Below are 27,362 nucleotides of genomic sequence, written 5' to 3'. Positions count from 1 at the left end.
TGGTCGCGTCTAAATCGTCAGCCATTTGAATATGATTTCTTTTTTTACTTTTTTTTTTCTTTTTTTTGTACCCCTCTTCACGGCCTTAATTAATACCTTTCGGTTATCAGATAGACATAGCGCGTATACTCTATGAATGGCTGATGCGCTCGAGTGACATGTGACTATTTTTTTTTACATTTTTGAAAATTTGCACACACCCCGCACAAAAAAGGGCATACTTAAAATAATTTTTTTTAGTTTTTGCAACTAATCTTCACAATCCAATAGGTCCCCATTACGCTTTAGTAACTACCGATTTAGCATACCCGCCTCCCCTACTAATAAATAGGACTAGCCGTTGACACGCTAAACTAAGATTTTTCAGAACTGCTACTCTGGTAATCTGGTTGGTAGCCTCGTAGCTAGGTTTGTTCATACAATACGTGTAAGCGTAGAATTGGACTATAGTCAACGGCCGTTATGAAGCAAATCCTGACACATTGCAAAACTAAAGTTTCTGAATATTATGAACAATATGAATTATAGACAAAAATGCAATGCTTTTGCGACAGAGTAGTAGGTAGTAAGTATAGCATTTTTTTTAATGGTTGACATAACAATAATCAGGAACTTCATAGTTGTGCAATGTGTCAGGATTGACTTCTTAGCGGCCGGGCACTGTAAGATGGAGCCCGCTTTGTTTGCTCGAAAAACGTGCCTAATTTTGACTTTTTACGCAGCGTTTTCCTGATCAGAACAATTGGTAACAAACAATCATATCTATGATTACATTTCAAATAAAATATAAGTACTACCGACCGGTAATCCACTAATTAGCATTTTTTTGAAACGACGCAGGATCCGTGAGCTTATCAGATATTATGAACTAGCTAATAATATAAATCTGTCATGCGCTATAAGTTTTGATGGATAAGAAAGTAATCCATATTTTGAAATAGGTATTGACTCTACTAATCTTCTTGTTTTGAAGATATAAAGGTTGGTGTAGATAATAAGGGGAAAGAAAGGTTAAGAAATTTTGATGATTACTTTTAATGTCGCCAATTTCTTCCCGGCTTAATTTTCAGTAAGCTAGTTGATAAATCAATATAAATACGAACTTTTGCAACAAAATTTGATGACAAAACATTATTCACTTACATCTGTAGACTGTTACGTTGCCTGTATCTACTCAGGCTTACTATTAGACTTTTTTATAAAACTACCAAACCCCAAGCGAGCCTCTCCCCTTGCGGAATTATCCTGTTAACAACATTGGAACTGGCATGAGAGAGCTTAACTAATTTAAAGTATGTACTATAGTGTACTATCGTGTCAGATGAGCACCTACTTGTGGCTCGACGACATTTTTCGCTACTAAAGCCCCATATGAACCATTCAAGAACTTGAATGCAATTACATCGCTGATTATTGAGGGACATTGAATTCAGTTGATCAAACAAAATACCGCATGTATTCCAAAAAAATGTTTGTTCAAAATGACATTTCGCACAAACCAACCACAGAAAGCAACTGCTACCAGAAAAGTAGGTTAGGTTAGAACTGCGTCTTCCACAGAAACGAACTGCTATCAGAAAAGTAGATGAGGTTAGACTGCGTCCCCCACAGAAACGAACTGCTACCAGAAAAGTAGGTTAGGTTAGGTTAAAACTACGTCCCCGCAAAAACAAACTGCTAACCTATCAGAAAAGTAGGTTAGGTTAGGTTAGAACTGCGTCTTCCACAGAAACGAACTGCTATCAGAAAAGTAAATGAGGTTAGACTGCGTCCCCCACAGAAACGAACTCCTACCAGAAGAGTAGGTTAGATTAGGTTAAAACTTAAAACTGCGTCCCCCCGCAAAAACGAACTGCTATCAGAAAAGTAGGTTAGGTTAGGTTAGAACTGCGCCCCCCACAGAAACGAACTGCTCCCAGAAAAGTAGGTTATTATGTCATGCGATATTTTGGGTAGAGTAAGTTATGCCAAACGATACATTTACTAAATAATATTTGGTAATATGAAACATGTCTAAGTAATTATTTGTGAAACAATAATTTGCCAAAAAAAATATTACCTGTAAAATTGCGATAAGTTTTTTTGGCAAGTGATCTTTTGCCGAATATTTTGGGATGTGATACTTCGGGAAATGTTTTTTTGCCCATACTTACATTAGTTATCCGTGCCTACAATGTAATCGTGTTTCCGATCAAAATTCACGTTGTATTTATTATCACATATGAATGCTGCTTAAATGATCTGCGGGCAAAAAATGAGCATGTGATCGTTTGAATAATTGAAGATAGCTAGTTTTTGGAATAGTTCCAATAAATGCGTGTGGTAGTTGCCTTTTAAAGTCCATGCAAGTGTTTTTTTTACAGGCTTTTATTAAACTTGCCTCGTTAAAGAGAATGAAAAATATTACGGCACCAAAAGTACCACCACCAATCAGAACAAAAAATAAACGTGGAACGTAAGACAGAATGGGTCAAAGTATGAATTATAATGCTAGTTCTGTCAAAAAAAGGTCTACAGCCAGCAATAAAGCTCTATTACACTTTTTACAGAACTCTTATAAACTGAAAATAGCGAAATTAAATTACTTCTTGCTTAAATACGTCTCTAAACTCCAAGCCCTTTTGATTGCCTTTTAGTACAAGTAATGTAGAACACGCGCGAAGGCTAACCGCAACCAGCCTATGTGTGCCGTCTTAGACCTACGGCAGAAATAAACACATATTTTAACCAAATATTACTACACACAAACATCACGCCTGTATTCCCCATCACAAAATCTCACAATCAAACCTGTCACCATTGTACCGTTTTAGTCAAACTTAAAACCTAAAATTGCTAAAAGTGGCTCCGAAGCGGTAACGTTTCGTGTGCTCTGCCTACCAAATATTAATAGGTATTCGATTTATTTAACACCCAAAATAATATAATAGCACGAAATGGTATTTTTATGTCGGCGCAGCTTTTTTTTCGTCCCCGATTGGTTTTTTGGTTTTCGTGTTTTGAATCATTGGATGCGTTTTACTGCCGTGCTTTTTTAATTATTGTTAATATATTATTGTTATTAGTATATTGTTGTTGTTATTGTCAAAGAGTGATTTAGCTACGTAACTTCTATTCGATGCTCTCAGAATTTTCTCCTTACCGTGCCTCTTTCTAACTCCAAATTCAATGTCTATTCTTATACTGTCCACGCTATTCGGTTGTGGAATTCCTTACCGATTGACTTACGACACGGGCAAAATCTCTGTCACTCTTTAAATCTATGCTTAAGGACCACTATCTATCATCGTGTAATAATTAGCTTTATTTTATCCTAGTTTATTTATTTATTTGTGGCTGTTTATTCCATTGCCTATATTTATTTTAGACGTGTATTATATGTAAGATAATTTGTATGTGTAGATGTGTTTTTGTAGCATTTTAATTTTCTGATCTACTGTTAAAGCACAGCCTGCTGTAAACTAGTCCTTTCTTCTTTCTGTAAAAAGGTTGCCTGGAAGAGGTCGCCTATTGCTTACCTTGTAATTTTCTCTGAGTATCTGTTTTTCTGTATCGTTTACTATGTCTGGGCTCTGGGGAAGAGTATATTGTATTGCATTGTTTTTTTTTTGTGTTTGGTGGTGGTACTGTTGGGACCGTTAATAAATATTTTTTCTTTATTTCTTCCTTTCTTTCTTATTAACGAGTCAAAATTAATTATCGTACTTACATTTAACATAATTTAGACAATCGCGAGCGTACCTACATCGTACTGAGGGTTAGATAACCATACGCCCTCATAATTATCGTACGGGTTGGCAACACTGATGTTCCGACAAAACACTGGTCACGCTGCCCTCATGTTGATATTAAAAGTTGTTATGGTTGTTGCATATTACACGGATTATTTCATACACGGATTTTCCTTGTCGGGTGTCGGATCCGTTTCGTGTCGGATGTCGATCATTTCTATAGAAAATCGTGTCGAGCAAACTAGCTTCATATAAAATGTTCTGCCACAGAAATGTCCGATTAAAATCCGGGCCCGACATCCGACAAGTGGGAACCAGCTCTAAGCCGCGATTACGCGCGAGCGCGAGACCATAGGTGCAATGAGCGAATTCTGTTCATTACTTGGCCGACACGACACTGTCACCGCCCAGCAGTTAACAACACGCAATGTATTACTGCGTTTCCACCATAAATGTGCAACCAAGGACGTGTTGCGAAGAATGTATTTAATTCTGTTCATTACTTGGCCGACACGACACTGTCACCGCCCAGCAGTTAACAACACGCAATGTATTACTGCGTTTCCACCATAAATGTGCAACCAAGGACGTGTTGCGAAGAATGTATTTAATTCTGTTCATTACTTGGCCGACACGACACTGTCACCGCCCAGCTGTTAACAACACGCAATGTATTACTGCGTTTCCACCAGAAATGTGTAAGGACGTGTTGCGAAGAATGTATTTTCATGAACCAATAGAAACGCTTCATTTACCTATCCTCGCATAGATCCGCTCTGGTGGAATGGAAACAGACGAGCAGAGCGAGGCTAGGTAGGTAAATGAAGCGTTTCTATTGGTTCATGAAAAACACAATCCTCGGAACACATCCTCGCATATCTCTCTTGAACCGCAGCCTTACAAAAACTCTCGCCGCGTCGTCGCCGGTCGCTTCTAAATTCGCAATGCCTTGACTTGTTTTTAGCCCATTGCGATTAATTTGCTTGAATCCGGTCAAAAGGCGCTTAAGCCTTTGGGCAGTTTTCCTTGAGCGCAAATAGGTACTGTGTGTCGCAACATTTTCTATGGTATTTTCCGAGAGATTGTAAATTTGTTACCTTTAATTTTAAAGTGCTTGTTCTTTGCCAATAGACATCAGTCTTCGTTTTGTGGATATCATAGTCTTCCTTACCGGTGTACCATTTGCATTCGATGATGATAGATAACATATTAGTGATTTCAGTATTTATTACGGCGATCGGTGACATGACAAATAATATTTTTTTACTTTTCCGAAGCTTCCTCTAATTGACACTAAAATCAGGCCCCTGTACCACAAAAGTTACAAGTGCTACAACTCTACAAATTCAATACTTTCAGTTTACAAAAATATTAAATTGTACAAATATTCGCAAAATTCACGCCGCAATTACCTATTAACTTTGCCAAACCCAAAACTAAATATTTATAAAAAAGGCCCTAGCAGCTCAATAAAAGTATTTGATAAAATCCCAATCTATTTTAAAAACGCTGAAAAAAACACGTTTCTTGTATGACGACCCCCGTTACTTTGTAACTTTATTATATTTTTAGTATTTGTTGTTATAGCGGCCACAGTAATACATAATCTGTGAAAATTTCAAGTGTCTAACTTTTACGGCTTCAGAGATAAAGCCATGTGACAGACGAACAGACAGACAGACAGCGGAGTCTCAGTAATAGGGTCCCGTTAGCACCCTTTGGGTACGGGACCCTAAAAATGAAGTAAAGGATAGTGGTTTCTACAATAAAATTAATAAAATGCTTATAGAAAAAAGCTACTACTCAGTATCAGAATTCTTAGAAGACAAGTTGTAGTTTCTCAGGCAAGGTCGCCTATAAATTTGTGTATAAAATAAAATACTATTTGACTGTGTATAATGTTTATATAGATAGATATAATTATATTTTAAATTATTACTATACCCCACCGGGGTCCATGAAGATCTTTATAGTTATACTATTTGTAACATCAGATTATAATACCATGGTTGTAATTAAATAAATAAATAAAAATATTTTCTACAATTGTGGCACTTATAATTTGTGTGGTACAGTCACCAGCATTAATATCTGCCACAGCGGAGCGTGCAAAAATATCTGACACGTCCTTACGGCCCTGGAAATAGAGTCGTATCAGATATTTATGCACGCTTTTTGTGTCAGATATTGGTGCTGGTGACTGTACATATATGGGCCAGAGATCTGTCTCTGTTACGTGTTGTTTTGTTACGTATTAATCGTACCTACATTACACCATTTGTTTTTTTTCTGCTACTCCTAAGAGGGCTGAAGATTCCACAAAGATTCTACGCTTGACAAGCCAAGTAATCTGTTTTTTTACCGGACTGCCAGAAGGAAATTATGTTGTATATTTCTTTGCAACCCTTAGTAGCTTAAAACAGCTGGACTAATGAATTTATGACGAAACTAATAAATAAATAATACAGGGTTTAATTAGCTACTGAAAAAAACCGGCCAAGAGCGTGTCGTACACGCCCAGGATAGAGTTCCGTAGGCATTACGAAAAATTCAAATAATATTTTCTAAGGATTCCGTATTGTGTGCTGATTCTTCCAAGTTTAGGTATATTTTATACCTTAGGCTGCTATTTGCTCTTAGGGGCTGTTTCACCATCCATTGATTAGTGTTAACTGACGGTTAAATGTGATGCCGTCTCTATTTGTTTTGTTCGAATAGACGGAGACGGCATCACATTTAACCGTCAGTTAACACTAATCTATGGATGGTAAAACAGCCCCTTAAACTACTAATAATTCTCAAGCAATCTTAACCGCTATAATTTTCCTTATAAATTTGATATATTTACTACCATTCTGAATTTTTTCAAATTTTTCCACCTAACAGTTTAGATTTTAGAGGGGTGGGGACGCTCGATTTTAATGAAAATTTGCACTTTAAAGTTGAATATTTCGCAAACAGATCACTCAATAGAAAAATTGTGTTAAAACCCCCAATGGTTTTAAAAGACCTATCCAACGATACCCCACACACAATATAGGGTTAGTCGAGAAAAAAAACTCACAACCCCACTTTACGTCTATGGGAGGTACCCTAAAAATTTTGTTTTTGTTTTTTTTTTTATTGTACCACTGTCGGCGTGACTGATATGTATATTCATGTCAAATTACAGCTGTAGCAGTTGGAAGATGGTAAAACCAGAGAAAATCGGAATTGCGAAATAAAAAATATATTATTAAAATTCAACGGCGGTACACACGAAAAAGCTGAGAGCAAGAGACGTGCGGCGGTCGCTAGAGCTTAAGTCGGCACTGTTCGGAATTCATCGGCAATCGGTTAAACGGATGCACGCATACCTCGCACTTCTCTCGCCTCTTACACTTCGATAAACAAAATTGCGTCGCGAACATGCCCCACCCCAGTGCTGCCCTAGCAGCACTCTTCTCCAACAGGTAGGCGAGCGACGCGTACAGCGGACCGTGTAAGTAGACCACTCTTGGTTCTTACGTGGACCATTCTGATCCGTCCGTCTCTCCCAGGAAGAACATGTTCAATTTTCCCTCGGGGCCATGTATTTCTGGGACCATTAGGATCAACCACAAGAACCAGGTCACCCACCTGCAACGGCCGTTGCTCTACGTGCCATTTTTTGCGCGGTATTAGATCTGGTAGTACCTCTTTCACCCATCTTTTCCAAAATAGGTCGGCAAGTCGTTGGGCGATTCTCCATTGCCTTTTAAGGTAAAACTCAGAGTCGTCAAAGGAACCAATGTGAGGCAAGTTGGATGACGACCCCAGTAAAAAGTGATTCGGTGTCAACGTTTCTTGACTTTTAGGGTCCACGGAGACATGGGTGAGAGGACGACTGTTGACGATGTTTTCGACTTCAGCTAGCAGAGTATTGAAGGTCTCTTCTTTGGGTGCCCTTTCTTTCAGTATAATCTTGAGAGAGCTTTTAACATTCCGAATAAGTCGCTCCCACGCTCCCGCCCAGTGGGGACTAGCTGCTGGAATAAAGGTCCAATTGGTCCCGTGGTTCATCACTTCATTCTGCAAAATCTCTTTGTCAAGCTCCTGAACTGACCTCTTGAGCTCTGCGTCAGCTCCCCTTAGGTTAGTACCATTGTCAGAATAAATATGCTGTGGCCAACCTCGCCTTGCTGCCATTCGACGAACCGCCATGATCAATGAGTCCGACGTAAGAGTAGCAACTGTCTCCAAGTGGATAGCTCTCACAGTTAGGCAGGTAAACAAAACTCCGTACCTTTTTTCCCTTCTTCTTCCTATCGTAACTTCAAACGGGCCAAATAGGTCAATTCCACAGAAAGTAAAGGGACGCTGATGGTGAGCCATTCTGGCCTTAGGTAAGTCTCCCATTCTGGGAATTTCTGGTTTGCATTTCCTTATTCTGCACGTCATGCATTGTGATGTAACAGTTTTAACCGTAGGTCTTAATTTAATAATCCAGTATTTTTGTTTAATATTATTTACCACAGTCTCTTGATTCTCATGCCCACTATTAACATGGTAAAATTTTACAATCAATCGCGTGATGTAATCTCGTCCATCCAGGATCGCAGGCCTTTTCGTTTCTGGTAAAATTTCGGCAGCCGCATCGATTCGACCCTGAGCCCGCAGGACTCCGTAGTTGTCGAGATATGGAGATAAGGTGAGTAGTTTACTACTTCTAGGTAAGTGTTTCCCATTCTTCAAGGTATTTATTTCATCTTCAAAAGTCTGAGCTTGTGAGCATTTTAACAACAAGCACTCAGCTCTTCCCATTACGTTATTCGCATCTTCAGTAAGTTTTTTGCATTTGTTTATGAACGCAAAAACGGCATGAGTAGCTTTCAGTAATCGCAACCAGGACGAAAATCGTGTAGGCTCCGGTACAGGTAAATTGTTTTTTATATTTTGTATCACAGAAATGCATTCTAATTTATTTTCTTCTGTTTCAGGGTTTATGACATCAGCAGGCCAGTCGCTCTCGTCGCTGCGCAAGAAGGTAGGTCCATTTAGCCATTCATTTTCCAGGATACTGCGATCGTAGCTTTTCCTCGTGCCTATATCAGCGGCGTTTAATTTCGTCGGTACGAATCTCCATTCTTTAATAAGTGTGAGCTCGTCGATCTCGCCTAATCGATGTGCTACATACGGTTTATAGGTACGCGCCTCGTTCCTTATCCAGTGCAGCGTAGTACTAGAATCGCACCAAAATATTCTTCGCTCGGCTTTTATTGTATGTGCGTTGATTATCGAATCAGCCAACCGCGCGGCTAATACAGCTGCTTGTAATTCCAATCTCGGTATTGATGTATTTTTATTCGGTGTGACACGACATTTACTTGCTATAAATGCAACGTTAACGAGTCCGTTCCAGTCCCACCGCCAATAGGCCACAGCGCACATCGCTTTCAATGACGAATCGCAGAATATATGTAGTTGTAGATTTGTATAACAGATGTTTATGTTAGGTGAAACAGGTATTGATAACAGCGCGGGCGCGTCTCGCTGCAACAGCTGAGAACGGGAAACCGGTTGCGACGGCGTGTGCGTCGCGCCAGCGCGGCCAGCTGCGGCGGCATCGCAGTAGTATCGAGGTAGCCTTACGTTTTCTAACGTTTTTATTAGGCTCGTCCATTTACACCACTCACTGTATACGTCATCGGGTATCGGTTCGTCCCAAGTGAGGTTGAGTCGCCATGTTTCTTGTATTATTATTTTTCCGATTATAGTAAATGGTGACAAGAAACCATAAACATCAAAAATGGACATTACAACTCGTAACATGTCCCGCTTTGAAGGTCTTTGTTGACCATTGATAATATTCGCAGGTATTTTCTTGAAGGAGACGTCATAGCTTAACGTATCTTGCTCGGGGTGCCATATAAGGCCGAGAGTTCGCTCTCCGTCGTATTGCTCGCCGACTTTGAATCTTACAGCCGTCGGACCGAGGGTCTCTTTTGGCAAAGAATTGATTACAGTCTTGCTGTTACTCGTGAAGTTTCGTATTTCGAAGTTTCCCTGTTCATGAATTTTTCTTACATCGTGGATTAATTTGATAGCAGTTTCTTCGTCTGGCAGGCTGTCGATCCAGTCGTCCATATAATGTTGGTTGCAAATGGCGTGCGTAGCAGAGGGGAACGACGATTTAAAGCGTTGCGCATTTTTATTTTTGATAAATTGCGCAATGAATGGCGAACAATTGGCGCCAAAAATTAACGACGTCATGAGAAAAGTTTTGACAGGCCCCTCGGGCTCGGGTCTATACAAGAATCGTAATGCATTTTGATCCTCAGCTCTGATTTTGACTCTTAAAAACATGTCTTTGATATCGCCCGTCACGGCAATTCTACTCTCGCGAAACCGTAACATTATGCCAAAAAGTGATACGAGTAGATCGGGCCCCTTCAGTAAGTAATGGTTTAAGGACAAATCGTTCGTTTTTGCCGCAGCATCAAATACCAGGCGTAGTTTGGTTTTATTTGGATTATCTACTCCAAAATGTGGTAGGTACCAAGTTCTTGGTGTAGGTTGTGGGTCGATAACTTCTTGAGCATAATCATTTTCAAACAAATGCTGTACTCGTTCGGAATATCTTTGTTTGTAGCCGGCGTCCTTTTCCATTTTTTGTTCTACATTTTTCAGCCTTGACATCGCGTGGGGAAATGAGTCAGGCATTACAGAGTTTTCTTCCTTCCAGGGTAAGCCGACGTACCATTTTCCATCAACGAGAGTGGATGTTTGCTCTAGCAGTTCACGAGCGCGTTCGTCTTCACAGTTCAGTCGTGGTTTAATTGAAATTCCTATGGAGTCCACAGCAAAATTACGACGAACCTCCTCGTGCAAATCGTTAAGCAGCCGTTTGTTCTCGATGATGTAAGTGTTGTCTTCGTGGTTGGCATCGAACAGGGTAGTATGTAGTACGTGCGTCGACGACGGCACGCAAGCAGGCGCCCTGCCGTGGACACACCAGCCCAGCGGCGTGCGAGTGGCGCAGGGCTCGTTAGGACCCCCAAATATGACTTCCAACGGTAAGATCATGTGATAATTATCTTGTCCTATCAGTATTTCCGGTTTAAATTGTCCGTCACACAAATCACTCTTAAGTTTTTGTAGGTGTTTAAAGTTATCACAATTAACTAAGTTCGTATTTTGTTTAGGTAAATCAAGTTCTTTCACACTGCGAGCGGTAAAGGTAAACATAGTTCCATCTCTGTTTGATAAAGAGATATCAATAATCTGCGTGTCGCACACTAACTCGTTACTGTCCCATGCGCCGCGCACACGCATACACTCGCGGCGTCCGCGCACCCCGACCCGCGCCGCCAACCCCGCGCTTATTAACGACACAGTTGAGCCATCGTCGAGCAGGGCGGTTGTCTTTATAATTACGCCACTAGGGCCATGAATGTTTATTGGCACGACTTTTAGCAACACTGCACTCGCGGAATTAGAGTTAATATGCGTTACGACTTCTGCTTCTGTGTTGGCTTCAGTGAAAGTTTCGGGCGGCTCTTCTATCACTGGAGTGCTATTTTGTGCGACTTGATTAGTAGGTACAAAATGTAATAACCGGTGATGCGCTTGCCCGCAGTTGTTTACGTCGCATAGGGCAGCAGGACAGTTATGCCTATCGTGTTGGGATAATAGGCATTTATAACACAAGCGGAATCGTTTTACGTGCAGCCAGCGGTCCTTACGCAGCGCCTTTTTAAATTTTTTGCACTCAGTTAAGTCATGTTTAGACACTTTACAGTACCGGCACTTAAGTTCACTTTGTCCACTTTGTGTTAACACAGAATGCACGTTAGTGTCATTTTTGTCCTGATATTTACGTTTAAAATAATCCGGTCGCACATGTAACAATGTAGCACTGCACGCTGATATTTTGACGGCTTCTTCGTGAAGAAAATCAGCTAACAACTCCAATCTAGTCGTTTCTTGGGCGATGCGTGGATAGCTATAGTCAGCCCATTTAGAAAGCAGGATCGTAGGGAGCTTTGATAGCACAATAGTGACTATACTCATTCCTTGGAGGTATTCTTCTCTTTTAAGGGCACGTACAGCGGCGACATAATTTTTAATTTTATTGGAAAATATGACTATTTCTTTATGATAATCTGGTAACATGGGGCTTAACTTTTTAATTTCATAAATAATCCGGGATATTATGATGTCAGAGTTCCCAAATTGTAATTCTAAAGTAGATAACAGAATATCTGGCGAAGTGGCACTAATTAATAAGGCACTGACGGCATCCTTGGCGGGACCACGGAGACATTTTCGTAATCGCCATAAATTCTCCGTGTCACTAAACTGACACATGCGGGTGGATTCTTCGTATGCTGTTTTAAATTGAAGCCACTCCATAGGGTCTCCAGTGAATATTGGTAGGTCTTTAGGTGTGCTAATACGACTTAGTAGGTTGGTGTTTTGCCTTTCAGTTGCGGTTGTAGTGAGCAGGTCCTTCAGTACGTTAGCGAGCTGTTGAATTGGACCGTCGGTGCCGGCGTCCATTTTCGGCGCTGGCGGGTACAGTGAGCCTGGTTCCTTCTGAACCTCACCCTGTGCGTTGGCTGACTGTGACTTCCATTCGAGCTGGCTGTGCTCCACCCACTTTTCCACATGACTACGGTTGGAAACTGCATCTAACTCCGATCGTGGACTGTTTTCATCGATTTCATCATTTAAATCAGCTAAATCTGCTTCCAATCGCTTGTCTATTAGTTCCATCCTTATGCGTGCTTTAGCTTCCGCTGCTTCTAGTTCAAGCTTTTTTCTACGCGCCTCAATAGAAGACGAGGTAGACCTTTTTGTAATAGACGAACTACCTGTGTGTGTTATTTTGGGAATCTCAGACTTTACTGAACCCGCAATCACTATCGTCTTATCCGCATTTGAAGGTCCGCCTTGTACTTTTTTGTTTCCATCAGTAGGCGGCGGTAGCGGTACTGCACCTTCGTTATCTTGTTCCCGTTTAGAGACACTGCGTGTTTTAACCATCTTTGGTGTATGGATCATTCAAGATTCGGTTCGAAGACCACTTTTGTAGCAGTTGGAAGATGGTAAAACCAGAGAAAATCGGAATTGCGAAATAAAAAATATATTATTAAAATTCAACGGCGGTACACACGAAAAAGCTGAGAGCAAGAGACGTGCGGCGGTCGCTAGAGCTTAAGTCGGCACTGCTCGGAATTCATCGGCAATCGGTTAAACGGATGCACGCATACCTCGCACTTCTCTCGCCTCTTACACTTCGATAAACAAAATTGCGTCGCGAACAACAGCTTTCTAGTCTCTGAGCTTACCCACGGACAGACAGACGGACAGACATGGCGAAACTATAAGGGTTCCTAGTTGACTACGGGACCCTAAAAACATTAGTGACTTAGTTTTAATTAGTAACAGTAAACGTTCTTCTGACCAAAGAAAAGTTTCATTGGCCTACCTTGACCCGTGTAAACTGCATACGTATCTCAAATAGTGGCCTCGCTTGCTATACAGGTAGTCGATGCATGATGTTAAGTACTTACAGTCGGATGTGATCAAATTATAGGTTGACACTGTTTCTTATTCAGAACAGGTTCTTGAAATGCCAGGTTCTGTAATTTAAAGTTCACTGAGCAAACCGTTGATGATCATTTGCTCGCAAATAGTGATACTGATCTTAGGATTTCCTTGTTAAGAATACAGACCCTTAAGAGTAAAGGTAATAGATTACTGAAATTGGCAACGTAAATACACGTCGTATTTCATTCACTAAGTATATCAAAAGCAATACTAGCGGAACTATGAATGGGCAGTACGCAGTACTCACTTATTCAATGTTTGTATAGGCTAGCTGACTATATTATGCGCTAAGGAATTATTATTATCACATCTATGTTTTTAAATCTTAAGGCTATTAGGTAGAGTTATTAACCCAAATATGCCCAGTGAATCGTTTTTGTCCTGAAAACAGGTATCAGCTAACGCGCCATTTTGCAAAAGAAATTGCTTATTTTTGACGTCTGTGCTAAAAAGAAATCGGAGACCAAAAATGTTTCTGGGCATATATGGGGGCAAGACGACATTCTCAAAATCTGAACGTTTATTCTGCATGCAGGTCGCAAAAGTCTCTCACTTTTTTATACTACCAGCACTTTCGGATAGATTATCATTGCCATGAAGAATACGCTGCAAGAAACTTGGCAGAGTCATTTTTCTAAAAACTTTACCATCTAACCGCAAACAAAACATTAATTTGCCAAATAATGCACTTGGCGAAAGTTTAAGCGCCCCTCTCCCCCCACTTGGACGATTTCAGATAACCAGTAAATCAGTACTAATATACTAATCCATCTAGGAATTAACGCAGCTGATGTAGTTTAATATCGAGGATCCACATTTTAACAGGTTTTTGGCGAAGACAAGAATACCGTAGACATAAATGTTGAACACAAACATTCACCCAACAAAGGACAGTTCAGCCCGACACACATCGACATTAACTCGAGACCTATCAATGGCAGTGTTAAGCAATTGCCAGGCAATTGCCCTCCATTCACATCCACTTGTATCCAGGAAACCGCAGTACTTAGATACTGTCGGGATAAGCGTTCCTTTGTTTGGAATACACTATAAATATACATAAATAGAGGATAGGATAAAAAATCTGCATATTTGGGTATCTCCATTTGGCTTATACCTTTCTTTCAACGACGTCTTTATCGTATCGGGGACCCTGGGCACTATAGGGCAATTGGGCCAAGATTTGCAACCTCCATCAATGCGTGTAGTCTAAGTAAACTATTACAGTCTATATTCAACAAGTATTTTTTATAGCCATGAAGAAGAACCCGTCGTTCGCGGGACCCTGGGCATTTTAATTTACCTTTTTTTTGTAATTTCGTGTTTTACAAAAGGGTTAATGACTCCCTTTAGATTAACTCTCACATGCCTGATTGCCGAGCTTATTACGGATCACCAATAATAATGTAATAATCTATTTTTACGATATGTTCCATGAATAAAAGAATCATTTATTAATTCATAAGTGCTTTATCTTATTAGTATATGTATCTTCACTATGTTTCACGTGCAAGATTTTCATGACCTGGACACACCTCATATTCTTTTGATTAAATAATAAAATCACTTGTTTGTTTGTTATCTCTTTATCCACTAATATCGACTTTAGTCTAATCATTCGGCAGTCAATTTAAAAAACTTTATATTCAATCGTATAACGGATGTATATTATTACATTTCAATTATTTTACAACTCTGACCTTAAGCTAAAACCATTCAGAATAGAAAATAGGTTAAGTATCTAATATTCTAATAGTATTATGTTGCTGATACTATCGTTTCAATTACATCTACCTACATTAGTAATACAATTTTTTAAATTATCGCATTATAGTCTCCTATCATTTTTCATCAAGAAATTATCTAATTTTCTATTGAAATTGAATCTGCTTTTGCTATATTGCAACGAAATTTCTACTGATTGAATTTGAAAATGAATCATGCAAAAATGTTTACTAGGTACAGTGTTTTAGAGAAGATTGTTTTGACATATTGTTTATTTATTAAACTGTCTACTGTTTCTGAATGCAAAAAGGAAGAAGAGTCCAAAGCGACAACATTTCAACTCCGGCGCAGCACGTAAATAGCGGGGTATTCGTTCTGACTTCTGTCTGACGTCTGAGTCTGACTCAGTTTTCCGATTGAAGCGCGCGGGGACGGTCGCGTCGCTGCGCTTCGTCAACCACGATCGAGCATCGATATTACATAAATAACAGTTTTTTTAACACCACTTAAAATTGTCCTGTTCTTCAGATGTTTAAATAAAATAACTTTAATTCGCGTACGTTTACAAAAGTGGAGCACCCGTATTGCTCGCGGTCAGTTTTACAAAGGTAACTAGGTAGTTGCTTAAAAATAAAACTGTATCGCCTAACGAAGTGTGATGTAAATTTTCACGATCGTGAATGAAAATATGTTGGCATCGGTTGGCTGTCGATTTCACTTTCCGTATGAGCGCCGGTGGAGGTTTGATTAGTAAAATTGATGGATTCATTCCTGCGGAAAGATCGCTCGCGTTCGCATTCCTGGCCTCGCACAACAACGTGGCCCACTACGTGTCGAACCCGTCCCAGTAATCAAACTTTCTGTGAATTAGTCACGACCTGATTGCCGCCATTCTTTAATTCATGAAAGCAGAATTCGGACCAGTATCAGCTCTTGGTGGATAACTGTGTTGTACGCTCAATGAATTATCTTTCTTGCCTTGTGCCGTATATAAATGCATTAACATGCGCCTCAGCACAATTCACATGCCTGACTAGTAGGTTTGTGCAAATCATGAGTGCACCTGCACCAAGCGAAGACATTACATGTTCTCGTATGCCCCGACGTAGAACTTGAATTCAATGGTCCGTAACAGCGAACAGCATTACATGCCTTCATGGTTCACGTGATGATATCAGAAAAAAAGGATCATATAAGCGGCGTCCATTTCTTTGTCTTATTTACTCACTCTGTACATTTGCGTTTATCGTTCTAATAATTGCCATTATAATTTCATTTCATGCATATGTTGCTTGCTATTTAAAAGACGTATTTAACATTCAACTCTATCACACCTGCAGCATGTATTTATGAATATTGCAAAATAATGTTCTATGTAGTTTAATAGTGTATTGCTGTAACCCAATCAATTTTATTCTTGATGTAACGTTTCAGTATGTAACTGCTGTTAGTTCATAATGTTAATTGAAATACTTGAAAATTACTATTGAAGACAATGAATGTATTCCGCGTGGCTTCGTATCATCAATTAGTTCAACTTCAATAATAACGTGACATGTTAAACAGTTGGCTGTCAAATTAAACTATCATCTGATGTTTACGGCGTAAATACAAAATGTACAAAGTCTGATTTAGCTGCCTTAGACAATTATTTGAATATCGAATAAATATGCATGCCGGCTATTTCGATAATTCATTTGCTTACAATGCTTAGCTTGAGTCACCTGTTGCGAAATGAACCTACATAGCTAAGTGTGGGCACCAAGTGGACTACTTTCCACACACTGCGTATCTTTTCTTCCAGAAGTCGTATCGCCTTATCGTTAAATAAACCCGCTTTGGAAAAAGTAATTCGATTCGGTCTACGTGAATCACTATCCCTTCGACAGTATTTCAAATAAAAAAAGACCTATTTACAGTTTTTAACGTTCAAATATAGAATGAAATTCGCATATCCACTTGGCTTGGGTTGGGTTATACCCGGTCCCGGGGCTCTGTATTAGGAAAGAGGTATTATTTGCAGACGGCTCCTTTGTCTTCTAATTCTATTTAATGTTAACCTTGCAATAGTTATTTATCACAATTTCTTTGCTGGCATAAAATTTACAATCGTCCTTCATCTTCTCCTCATACCCGTAGTCATTAACCGGTTACGTCATTGACATCTTCTCCATCTGATAAAACATTTTAACTATGTACACATTCGTGTGGTTTATAATATTTGCCATGCGGTTAGTTTCATTGTTCAAGTGTCGAGGTATAGCCACGTCCCGAAGCTAGTTGCCTTTATTACTGAAAATATGTAGATGAAGGTATAATCCAGATTATGTTTGTTACCAAATGAAAGGTTTCTGCTGAGTTAAATAGCTTTATCCGAACTTCATTGAAGAACTCGTTTTGTTGCAAATAGTAGTACCTATTACAAAATCTATCGGATAATATTAGAATAACATGTTATATTATAATTAATACTTTTGCTGAACTTTCGTGATTGTGTAATTTAGTCTTAGCTTTAGAAAATATACTATCATCAAAAGTAGTATGGCGTGGTTTCCTGTAATCGTTATTATTATAACTTATAACTGATCATCATTGCTGTTCAATAAACTGACACAATTTCACGTCGTCTTTCGAATTTTGCTTCGTATTTTTCTTCTCCATTGTCTGACTTGGTGTCAAATGCAACGAAGCTAGGTCATCTTTGAATCACGCGTTGAGCTTCTGCTCAAAGTTCATGCATTTAATGCAGCTAGATAACACAGTGATCACACCACGTGAATATCTGTCTTATCACCAGCTGCGACCTCCTCACCTTACACGCTCTGAGGCGTGCTAATTTGATAGACACACCCATCGGTATAGGTATGCATACCGGTATGACTTTTAGATTTAGTTTAGGACTAGGTTTACTGGTCATGTAAATAGATCACCTGAGTGTGTATCTTAATTTTATTTATATTCAATTGTTCAATGTCATGTGTTTACATTACTATTATTTATTAAAGTTTTTCTTGTAAGTAAGCATACATTATAATAGTACATCGTGCATTAAGGGGCGTAAGAAGGGGATTACTAATGAGAGTATTAGAAGCCCGACGCCGGAGGCGGAGGGCTTTTAATGACTCGAGTTTGTAATCCCCTTACGGCCCGTGATACACAAATGATTTTTCATATCGTACCGTCCCTCTCACTCTCGTATTAAATAATATTTGCGTCAGCGAAACGATACGAACTTCTATTTTCGAATTGCGTAGTAGCCCCCCTGATTGTCACTTTTTCGAGTCGTCTACTATAGATAATGATAAGCTGATTAGTGATTATTCTAACATGCCAAAAAAATATTTACTAAACTTGCTGCAAAATGATTTGATATAATAAATATAAAATTAACGAAGTTTCCGTGATGCGTGGAAAAATTTTATGGTGAAAATTGGATAATAGCTTAATTCATATTTCCCTTGAGAAGAAAAACTATACGTAAATCCATAACTCCCGCGGAAACAATTGAGGCCTTTGTCCTTTAGTATACAGGCATGGAATAACATCATTAACGAGCATGTGTGATGAATAAATTATTTTTACTTTTAATCCTCTGTTTAATATTTGTATCCTACCTGCGCTGCAAGGCTACTACGAAACTCGAGACTCGAAGTTCGTGTCGTTAGGTCCCTCTGACACTTATACTATTTAATACGAGAGCGAGAGGGACGGTACGATACAAACTTCGAGTTTCGAGTTTCGTAGTAGCCCTGCTGATGCTTTGTGCTGTAAAAGTTGTTATATCCTCCGTATTATCATGACTATCACGTTGTCCAATTGTTGTTTCTCGTGATCTATAATTAAACATTTTTATTATTCCTGTGTTAATGGCATAGGTATATTTATTTAATTTATCTTATCGTACTTACAAATGGGAGTGATTTAACCGGTCTCCTCATTTTGTTGCCCCAATCGCAATTATGTACATCGATGTCATCATCGTCATTTCGCAAATCAGTATAGTTTACATAACAAGCGAGATTTTTCAATTTGTTTCACTTCTGTCTCATTTCTATGCTCTAGAAAAAGCATAGAAATGAGACATTTAATAAGTCATTAAATGAGATATTTTAGATACTAATACTAATTTTGTCCGAGCCGACTATGAAATCCAAATTCATCAACATAATCATTAGATGTAATATTATAGTAAGAGGGAGGTATGCCACGTTAAAGAAGAGCTCTACGTCAATTTCGCTACACTAGTTTCCTATAAAATGGACGGTACCAGATGAAGATGATACCATATTATAAAACCAAGGACAGATGTTACGTTGTATATTTAGAATACAATCCTGACAATATTTACCAATTTGCATACTGATATTTACTACCAGTGAAGGCAGTTCTAATCGTAAGAATATCGTCGATGTTATATTACGTCTAATTTTTCTAAATTAAAAGTATTAATACTATCATTATGTTTGTATTTCTTTGATTATCTATCTTCAATTTTAATCGCATAAAACCGTGACACTGACACGTGCTTCATTTTTGTTTTCTGTCCTCAATCTTTTCCTGACCAAAATTACAATGACTATTGCTTTAAATGCGTCTTGGTTATTTAACCATTTACGCACAATGTTCTGTTTTGCCGTCCAAATTCCATCTAGTAGCAAGTTATAATCTATAGTTTATCATCCGATAATTAGGTCGAGTTCCTACGTAGGCTCTTATTTATTGTGTTCCCTATTACATCTGTATCATTCAATTTCTTATCTGTCACCAACTCGGCATGCGATATATCATTACTTGACAGGTCAAACGAGTTTACTTGGCGAAGACACCGCCTCTGCGGATTAGTACTGGCCACTTCATCGTTCAACTACAACGTGTTGCGAAAAATAAAAAATAATTCGAAATTGAAATCGACAGCCTTCTAACTTCATATTATCATCGCCAGTGATTCGTTATTTGAATTTCGCGGGTGTTCAAAATTAACCGCTTGAGTGTTTACGATTGGCGGGTGGATTGGAGTGGGAATGTGACCGGGGGCTGTGATTGGTCGACGATGGAAACCATGGTGAACGTGTGGGCGGTTGTGGAACATGTGAGGGTGGCCAGCGGAGCTGCTGAACTGGCCATCTTCACCGCCATACTCTACTGGTTCTTTACCTCGAGGTGCGTCTGTTTATATTATAAAATGTTCACCCAATTAATTATTTATTTTAACCGTGTTACTTTTTTTTGTAGAATTGTTTTGAGAAGAAAATAATTTTACTTCTTCACCTTCACTTCTATAGATATCATTTAATAATATTGTAAATCTGTTTAAAAAAAATACCTCGTTTAGTTTCTTGCCGGATTCTTCTCAACAGAGGTTTTTCCGAACCGGTGGTAGATTTTTTTTGACATTCATAAGTGCTTGTTATAGCCCAAATTGAATAAAGATATTTTGACTTTGACTTTGACAAACGTAGCGCCTTGTGGTTACGATTACGACTACGAAGTAGCAAATGAGCTTACAAAATATGAAATTTACTGTTTTATCTATTTTTTATAGGTATGTGCTCTACAAAGACTGACTCAATTAGTACCAGAACAATAATATCGCATTCATATTTTCAGTGATTTAAAATTAATGTTTAATGTAAAAAATAGCGAACTATTCATTGCAAGCTCTTTAAATTATCATGTTTCTGATTAAATTTTCAATCATCGTCTAACAGCTAAATGATTGCCGATGCAATTATGAAAACACATCGAAGTTGAAGAACAGAAAATTGATTTTTCACACTATTGGTTATTTTAAGTTATTATTTTTTTCTTTTATCAAAAAATGCCTACCAAATATTGCAGCCAGAAATCGATTCAATTGATTAAAAAAAAAACAGAATTATTTCAGGTCAACAAATGTTTCACATTTCGTCGGGTGACAAGCAAAAGTCACTAATTACCATTTAAAGTCCAGAGGGATAATCAAACTTATGCCTAGCATCATTAGCATCGTAAGGTTAATATTCCACTATATTTTTTTGCAGTAGTGACTTGCATGTCACCCGACGATTTAGTTCTTGTTCAAAGTGTTGACCAAGACGCAAAAGACGAAAATAATATATAAAAATATTAAGAATCCAACCATGTTTTCAGGGATGTTTATTCGAATTAAAATTGTGATAACTCATATTTGCTGCCGTATCTGCTGTACTTATATAGAGATGTCTAAACAATTACTTTAATTATTAATGAATTGATTATCTCTCCGCTATTCATTCTACTTTGTAAGGTATATTGTTGTCTTTATCTGCAATGCGGTATCATTTCGTGTTCCCCGCGCAAATTATCCTTTTAATCAGCTTATTTTTTTAGGGTTCTGTACGGTCTTTCTGTCTGTCACAGGACAGGGGTCAATCACGGTCAGTTTTATGTAATAAAAATAAAAATAATAAAAATAAAATTATGTGGCATCCCCATACAAGAAACGATTTTTTTTTCGATTTTTTTTCAAAGTTAAATCGTTTTCCCTAAGACCGGTGAAGCTTGACCGGTTTTTGTATTATTATTTTTTATATGCAGCATATTTACCTCTTATCATTCCGAGTTACAGATTTGTATGTGTAACCGTGACAGAGATAGAATTACAATTAAAAGGGTCTTCATACGAAAAACGTAATTGTTGTCGTTCTATCTTCATAAAGTTTAAACATATATAAATCTCAGACTAGCAATGATAATAGATATAAATAGACTGCAAATTAACAAATAACAATACCCTGTCAAGCACGAGTTGGTCTTAGAGAAAATATTTAAACTACAAATTGTCTGTTAGCGGGTGTAAATTACGAACAATTTATTTCCTATTATTTAGAATAGAGGTACGGTGGTTTTTTCCTAGTCGTCTAAAGTAACATTGACCTCTTTACTTGATTGTTTGAATCTGTATTAGAGAATGTAAAACAAAGAATTGCTGCGATAAAATTTTAAACATTACTCATAATAATGCGCCGCATAAACCTTTTGTTTATCGGCTATCGGCTGCGGTTCGTTACACCTTGAAGGACTTTGTACATCAAATACATGCGATGTAGGTACCTATAGGGCACCTAAGAATAATTTTGATGCCGCATATGACAATTTGGTAATAAATAACTTATTCACAAATATAATCGTCAATACTTTGTAAAAATCTCGTGTCTCAAGTCAATACGCCAACAAAATTGACCCTTGAAATAATGTTTATAAAGTTCACTTAGAAACTGGGTGCCGGGACGGGGTTGGGGTGCACTCCTCTTGCGTCCTCCCTGCATTAAGAAAATACTTGGAACAGGGCTTAACTTACAGGATAATACCTATAAATCCCTCTTCATTCAGCTTTAAGATAACTGGCTGTAAATAATCCTGCAGGACCTGTTTACATTAATCCAGTAAAATCGTACATTGCGGGGTCAAAAAGTCAAAATCATAGTTACACGAGATCGATCGAGCACTGCAGTGGCAAGCTATTAGCGTATATTATACGCTCGTGTCAATAGAGCTGTGGGAAAAATAAACGTTGAAAGAAATAATGTTGGATGCAACGTAGGCCGCAGTGCAATGTCACTGGCCACTTTCACCGATGCACCGCTGCACCGGACTTCCCTTACAAACACGCGATAAATTTACTGATATGTTACCGCAAATTAATATAGTAACTGCTGCAAAACGATTACATACATTTGAAGACTGGAAATTTACTGCTATAGTTCTTTTTCATACCATCTGATCATATCAGGGGGGCTAGTACGAAATTTTGAAAATCGAAGTTGTTATCGTACCGTCCCTCGAGAGTGAGGTGTTAACGTCAGCGGGACGGCAAGATATGAAATTCGAATTTTGCACTTCGTAGTTTCTTGGCTTTAGGAAAATGCTAAACTTTTTTTGTTCAAACCGATCGGTGATCGACCTCTATCCCGCTGGTGGTAAATGCAGATGATGCTGAAGATGTCGCTCACTGATTCAGTACATCTATTCACTCTACCCTTAACCTATATATTCTAAATACTGGTTGTCCAGACTTTGTAACTTTGAGATCGTCTAGCTTGGTAAGGGCCTTGTTTTTGCGCTACCATTACCCTGAGCTGGGTCCCGCACGTGGATAAGTGATCGCAAGTTTTTTTGAGTACTGTTTATTTAGTAATAATATAAGTACTAGACGTCCTGTTACTGCAAATATCTCACGCGTCATTTTGTCTGCGAAAACAAATATTTGAACATTTAGCGAAGGACAAATCTACGGAAATAGCGCAGAGTGGCGAAAATAAGCCAATAATAAATAGAACAGTTTTAAAGTTTGCACGAAACATGTTATGGTGTGAGGCTCATTTTTGTGGTCTGGTCTGGAGTGGGTAGCTTATCTCCTTATTTCAAATTAATGGAATAATAACTGCTGAAGATTATGTCAACATTTTGCCAGAAAATTTAGAGCTTTCATTGCTTAAATATGGTTTGGAGGGCCGGTACCTATATTCGAATTCAATGGAATTAAGCTGATAAACAAATGTGGTGACTGACATTAAAACTTGACTGACGACTGGCTGACTGACTGACTGACGTTGGCTCTAGTAATGTAATGCTCTTTAAGATACTTCAATCAGCAGTAAATAATTATTTTGAATTTATTCATATTTCATTATTTAATGTTTTCCCGAAGTTTCACAATCCTAACTTAAAACATTACGTTTTTTTAATACGAATTTCCACCGACCTTATAGCCCCCTCACTCAGGCCTGAAGTTTAAAAAAAAAATGGCGAATCACGTATTCCCTTAGTTCTGAGACTGACGACTGGCACTGACAGGTTTTCCTAACTTAAATATGAATAGACTCACCTGAAAAAATGGCGAATCACGTATTCCCTTAGTTCTGTTCAAGAGTCATTCGCAATGTTTCCATGTCCCTTTTAACTTAAAATGTGACTACCTAACGTTCATTCCATATAAACTTTCACTCCTCTATATATCCTTTAAGTGTAGAATTTTAAAAATGGTGAAACATGTATCCACTTATATTTTTTGGCGAATATTTTCCCCAAGTTTGTGATGGAGTATTCTAGAATTGAAAGGGTCAGTCAAAATATTTATTAATTCAGAAAAGGCGCATTTTTAAATTTTCATGACAGAGAAATGAGAGTAGACAAAGGGAAGTGATTACAAATGATTTTTTGGTCCAACTCCACAGTAAATATTATGATATTAGTGAATAGAAAAAATATATGAAATCTACATAATACCATTTTATCGCCCAATTAGAAACCAATATAAACCTTAATTAAATAGTGTCACTTAACACAAATAATTAATATCTACGAATAATTAATAATAATATGCATTGTTTAAGTTAATTTAAAACTTCGGTTCTTTTATCTTTTCATTGTACACGTATGTACATAGACACTACGAGTTGTCTACTCTTGTGTCTGATATCCTGTCAATCGTTCAAAGGTTAATCCGCAATCCTCGCTTCTGCTGCTATTGTCATTGCTACCTATAAACATAATGTAGTTATGTAGTTTTTGTAAAATGGGTATATTTTAAGGTAACAAATTTGGAGAAATGGGGTCATTTTTGGACAATATCATTTGCACTACTTATAGCTCCTTGTTAGACGAACACTATGATACCAATAACTCAAATCCGCCGTAAATGTTAGTTATGTTGTTTTTGTAAATATAAAATATCTACCAGCTCTCGGACTGTATCTGTTTTATGTCGTAAACACATGAAACTTTTATATTATAAAAGTAGCTGTTGCCCGAGACTCCGCCTGCGAAGAATTCGATTATCGCTATATCGCGGAAACTGCAATTTTCCGGGATAAGAACTATCCTATATAATTCCTAGGATCTCAAACTATCTCTGTACTAAATTTAATTAAGCGGTTTATGCGTGAAAAAGACACATCCATACTAATATTATAACTGCGATAGCATTTAGATGTCGTTACAGTCAAGTTTAAAATGCGGTTTACCATTAATTTGACTCAATATCCATTTTTTCCCACAGCCGCGTAGCGGACATGTTGGAAGTGGTCGGTGAGCGGGTCGGCGGCTGGTGCGGCCGCGACTCCAACTCGCTGCGGCAAGCCGTGCGCGCGCGCCGACGACACCACAATGACATCTACACCAAACTTGACGCGGAACGGACGGTGAGGGATATTATATGGCACTAGTGTTTACCCGCAGCTTCGCGCGCGTAAGTTATTAGGTTCAGCTTTAGCAGTTCAATTGAAATTCCCGTGGGATTTCCGAAAATTGCGTCGTGATTTTTATTGACTTGGTATAGACCCAGCGGGTGAGATTTCGAGGTTTTATCCTGACCCCGTGGAAATATCAGGATAAAAAGTAGCCAATGTGGTATTCCAGTCCAGTTATAATATTAGGATCGTCTTTATATGCCGGACGAGTTGTGGGCCAAGATAGCCACTGAGTGGACGCCAACCAACTCGAAAAGGCGACCTGGCAAATGTAGATGGCGATGGTGGGATGAACTGGACTATTTCTTGAAGGACTGACCCTTGTTTGCAGTGGACGCAGCAGTGGAAGTATCATGGGGACGCTTTTGCTGCTGAGAATAGGCTATTAATAATCGTCCTCAGTTCACATAACGCCCCATTCCATTGCTGGGTTGTAATTCCATGTGGGCCCACTCCGGATTGGAACTTCACACACACCAGTTAATTATTTCACAGGAGGTGTGTTCAGGTTTTCTTTCCATGTTTTCCTTTACTGAAAAAGCTTATGGTAAATTGTAAATGTAATTTCTCATCTAAGTTCCGAAAAACTATATACCTATTACTAGAGAGCGGATTTGAAGTAGCGATTACAAGTTTAATATGGATATGACAAGTGTGGCTACATAGATAGATAGATTTATTTATTAGATATCATGTTGTTTATTGCTCTTAAGCGGCAATTACACTGAGTCGTTCGCCGCATGCTGCATGCAAATTCGGCGACCGCATTAGGTGAACGACGCAGTGTAATTGCCGCTTTACAGTAATGTTATTACTTACTTACCGCAATGCAATCTTATATATAATTAAATTCAATAAATGTTATTCTTGCAACAAACTATATGTAAAGAAAAATATTTTATTCTAATTAAAGGAGTCTAATACAGCTCAGACATAATAGATCCTATTTAATACGCATCTTTTTGATAAAAATAAATAATTACTTGTACTATTCTTATCCATATTAAACTTGTAATCGCTACTTCAATACCTATTACCGTCTGCATGAGACACCACAAGTCAAACCATTGGGCTACCACGGTCAGACTGGGTTCCATAATGCAATTTTATTTTCTCTTTTTGTTAATTTTAAAGACAATAAGTCTTTTGTTTATTAAATGAAGTTGAAGGTCACAGGTAGAGTCATGTGGCCTTTGAACTTTAACTTCTTTAAGAAACATCAAGTTATGTCGTAAAATTATTTCCATTGAGACTTAACATTCATTGTTTCCATTGAGACCAGTAAAAACAACAACAAACAACATATAAAATGTAAAGCAAAATTTAAATGTTGTTGACATGTCTGAATAACACCCAAACCTTTTTAAAGTAGCATTAAAAATCATAATGCCAAATGCATAATTTACCTTTTAATTTATATATTATGAGAAAACATGCCGGGCGTTTATCAGTTAGAGCTTAAAAAAATCCTATTACCGTTTTTTGAAAATGATTGGTTCCGAAAGTTTTTTTTATACTGTCACAACATTAGTTTGATTTGACACTTTCGCTTTTAATTTTGTTCGTACTAGTTCCGGACGGTGGCAATCGTCAGGGCTATGCACTGCACATTCTCGTACTAAATAGTAGAGAGTGCACTGTTACACTTATGTATGTGTGTGGGGGGGGGTGACGTGTCTTGTAATGCATGTAGTTTAGCCAAAATGGCAAAAACGGAACCCTTATAGTTTCGTTATGTCTGTCTGTCCGTCCGCGGCTTTGCTCAGAGATTATCAGTGCTCTATTTTACATGGATAATTATGCCGACAAAAGAGTAAAAAATATATGGTATCTCCCATAGAAGTAAAGTGGGGGGAGCGGGTGATAGGAAAACTATAACGGCTAACGGTCTGCTTGAGAATTATTACTAGTTTTAGAGTAAATAGCAGCCTAAGGTATAAAATGTATCTAAACTTGGAAGATTCCCCACAAAATACAAAATCCTTAGAAAAATATTACTTGATTTCTTCGAAGCACCTACGGAACCCTATCTTGGGCGTGTCCGATACGCTCTTGGCCGTTTTTTTTTATTTGCTTCTATGTGAGCATTTGATGAATTTTTATAGATACTATATGTTGTTTAAGT

General features: G+C 38.2%; 2 protein-coding genes across 2 annotated transcripts in view; one reads left to right on the top strand and one right to left on the bottom strand.

Moving 5' to 3' along the window:
* Nucleotides 1-6,925: 6,925 nt before the first annotated feature.
* Nucleotides 6,926-12,913, bottom strand: LOC141442324 (uncharacterized). The gene has a single exon (XM_074107285.1). The coding sequence runs from the start codon at nucleotides 12,753-12,755 to the stop codon at nucleotides 7,161-7,163; it is 5,595 nt and encodes a 1,864-aa protein (XP_073963386.1). The 5' UTR covers nucleotides 12,756-12,913; the 3' UTR covers nucleotides 6,926-7,160.
* Nucleotides 12,914-15,431: 2,518 nt separating this feature from the next.
* Nucleotides 15,432-27,362, top strand: part of mino (glycerol-3-phosphate acyltransferase mino) — a gene marked incomplete in the record, with an annotated part of 49,649 nt that continues 37,718 nt past the window's right edge. Inside the window, 3 exon segments of the mRNA XM_074107124.1 lie at nucleotides 15,432-15,637; nucleotides 19,828-20,189; nucleotides 25,048-25,189. Coding sequence (XP_073963225.1) covers nucleotides 20,080-20,189; nucleotides 25,048-25,189 — 252 coding nt within the window.

The sequence above is a fragment of the Choristoneura fumiferana genome, chromosome 25, assembly GCF_025370935.1.
Source record: "Choristoneura fumiferana chromosome 25, NRCan_CFum_1, whole genome shotgun sequence".
Lineage (NCBI taxonomy): Eukaryota > Metazoa > Arthropoda > Insecta > Lepidoptera > Tortricidae > Choristoneura > Choristoneura fumiferana.
The sequence above is the reverse complement of the archived record's forward strand: the minus strand, read 5'-3'. Positions and strand labels throughout refer to the sequence as shown.

Bases quoted from the DNA above. Each gene is read 5' to 3' on its own strand.
- LOC141442324 (XM_074107285.1), bottom strand. From the start codon at position 12,755: ATGATCCATACACCAAAGATGGTTAAAACACGCAGTGTCTCTAAACGG.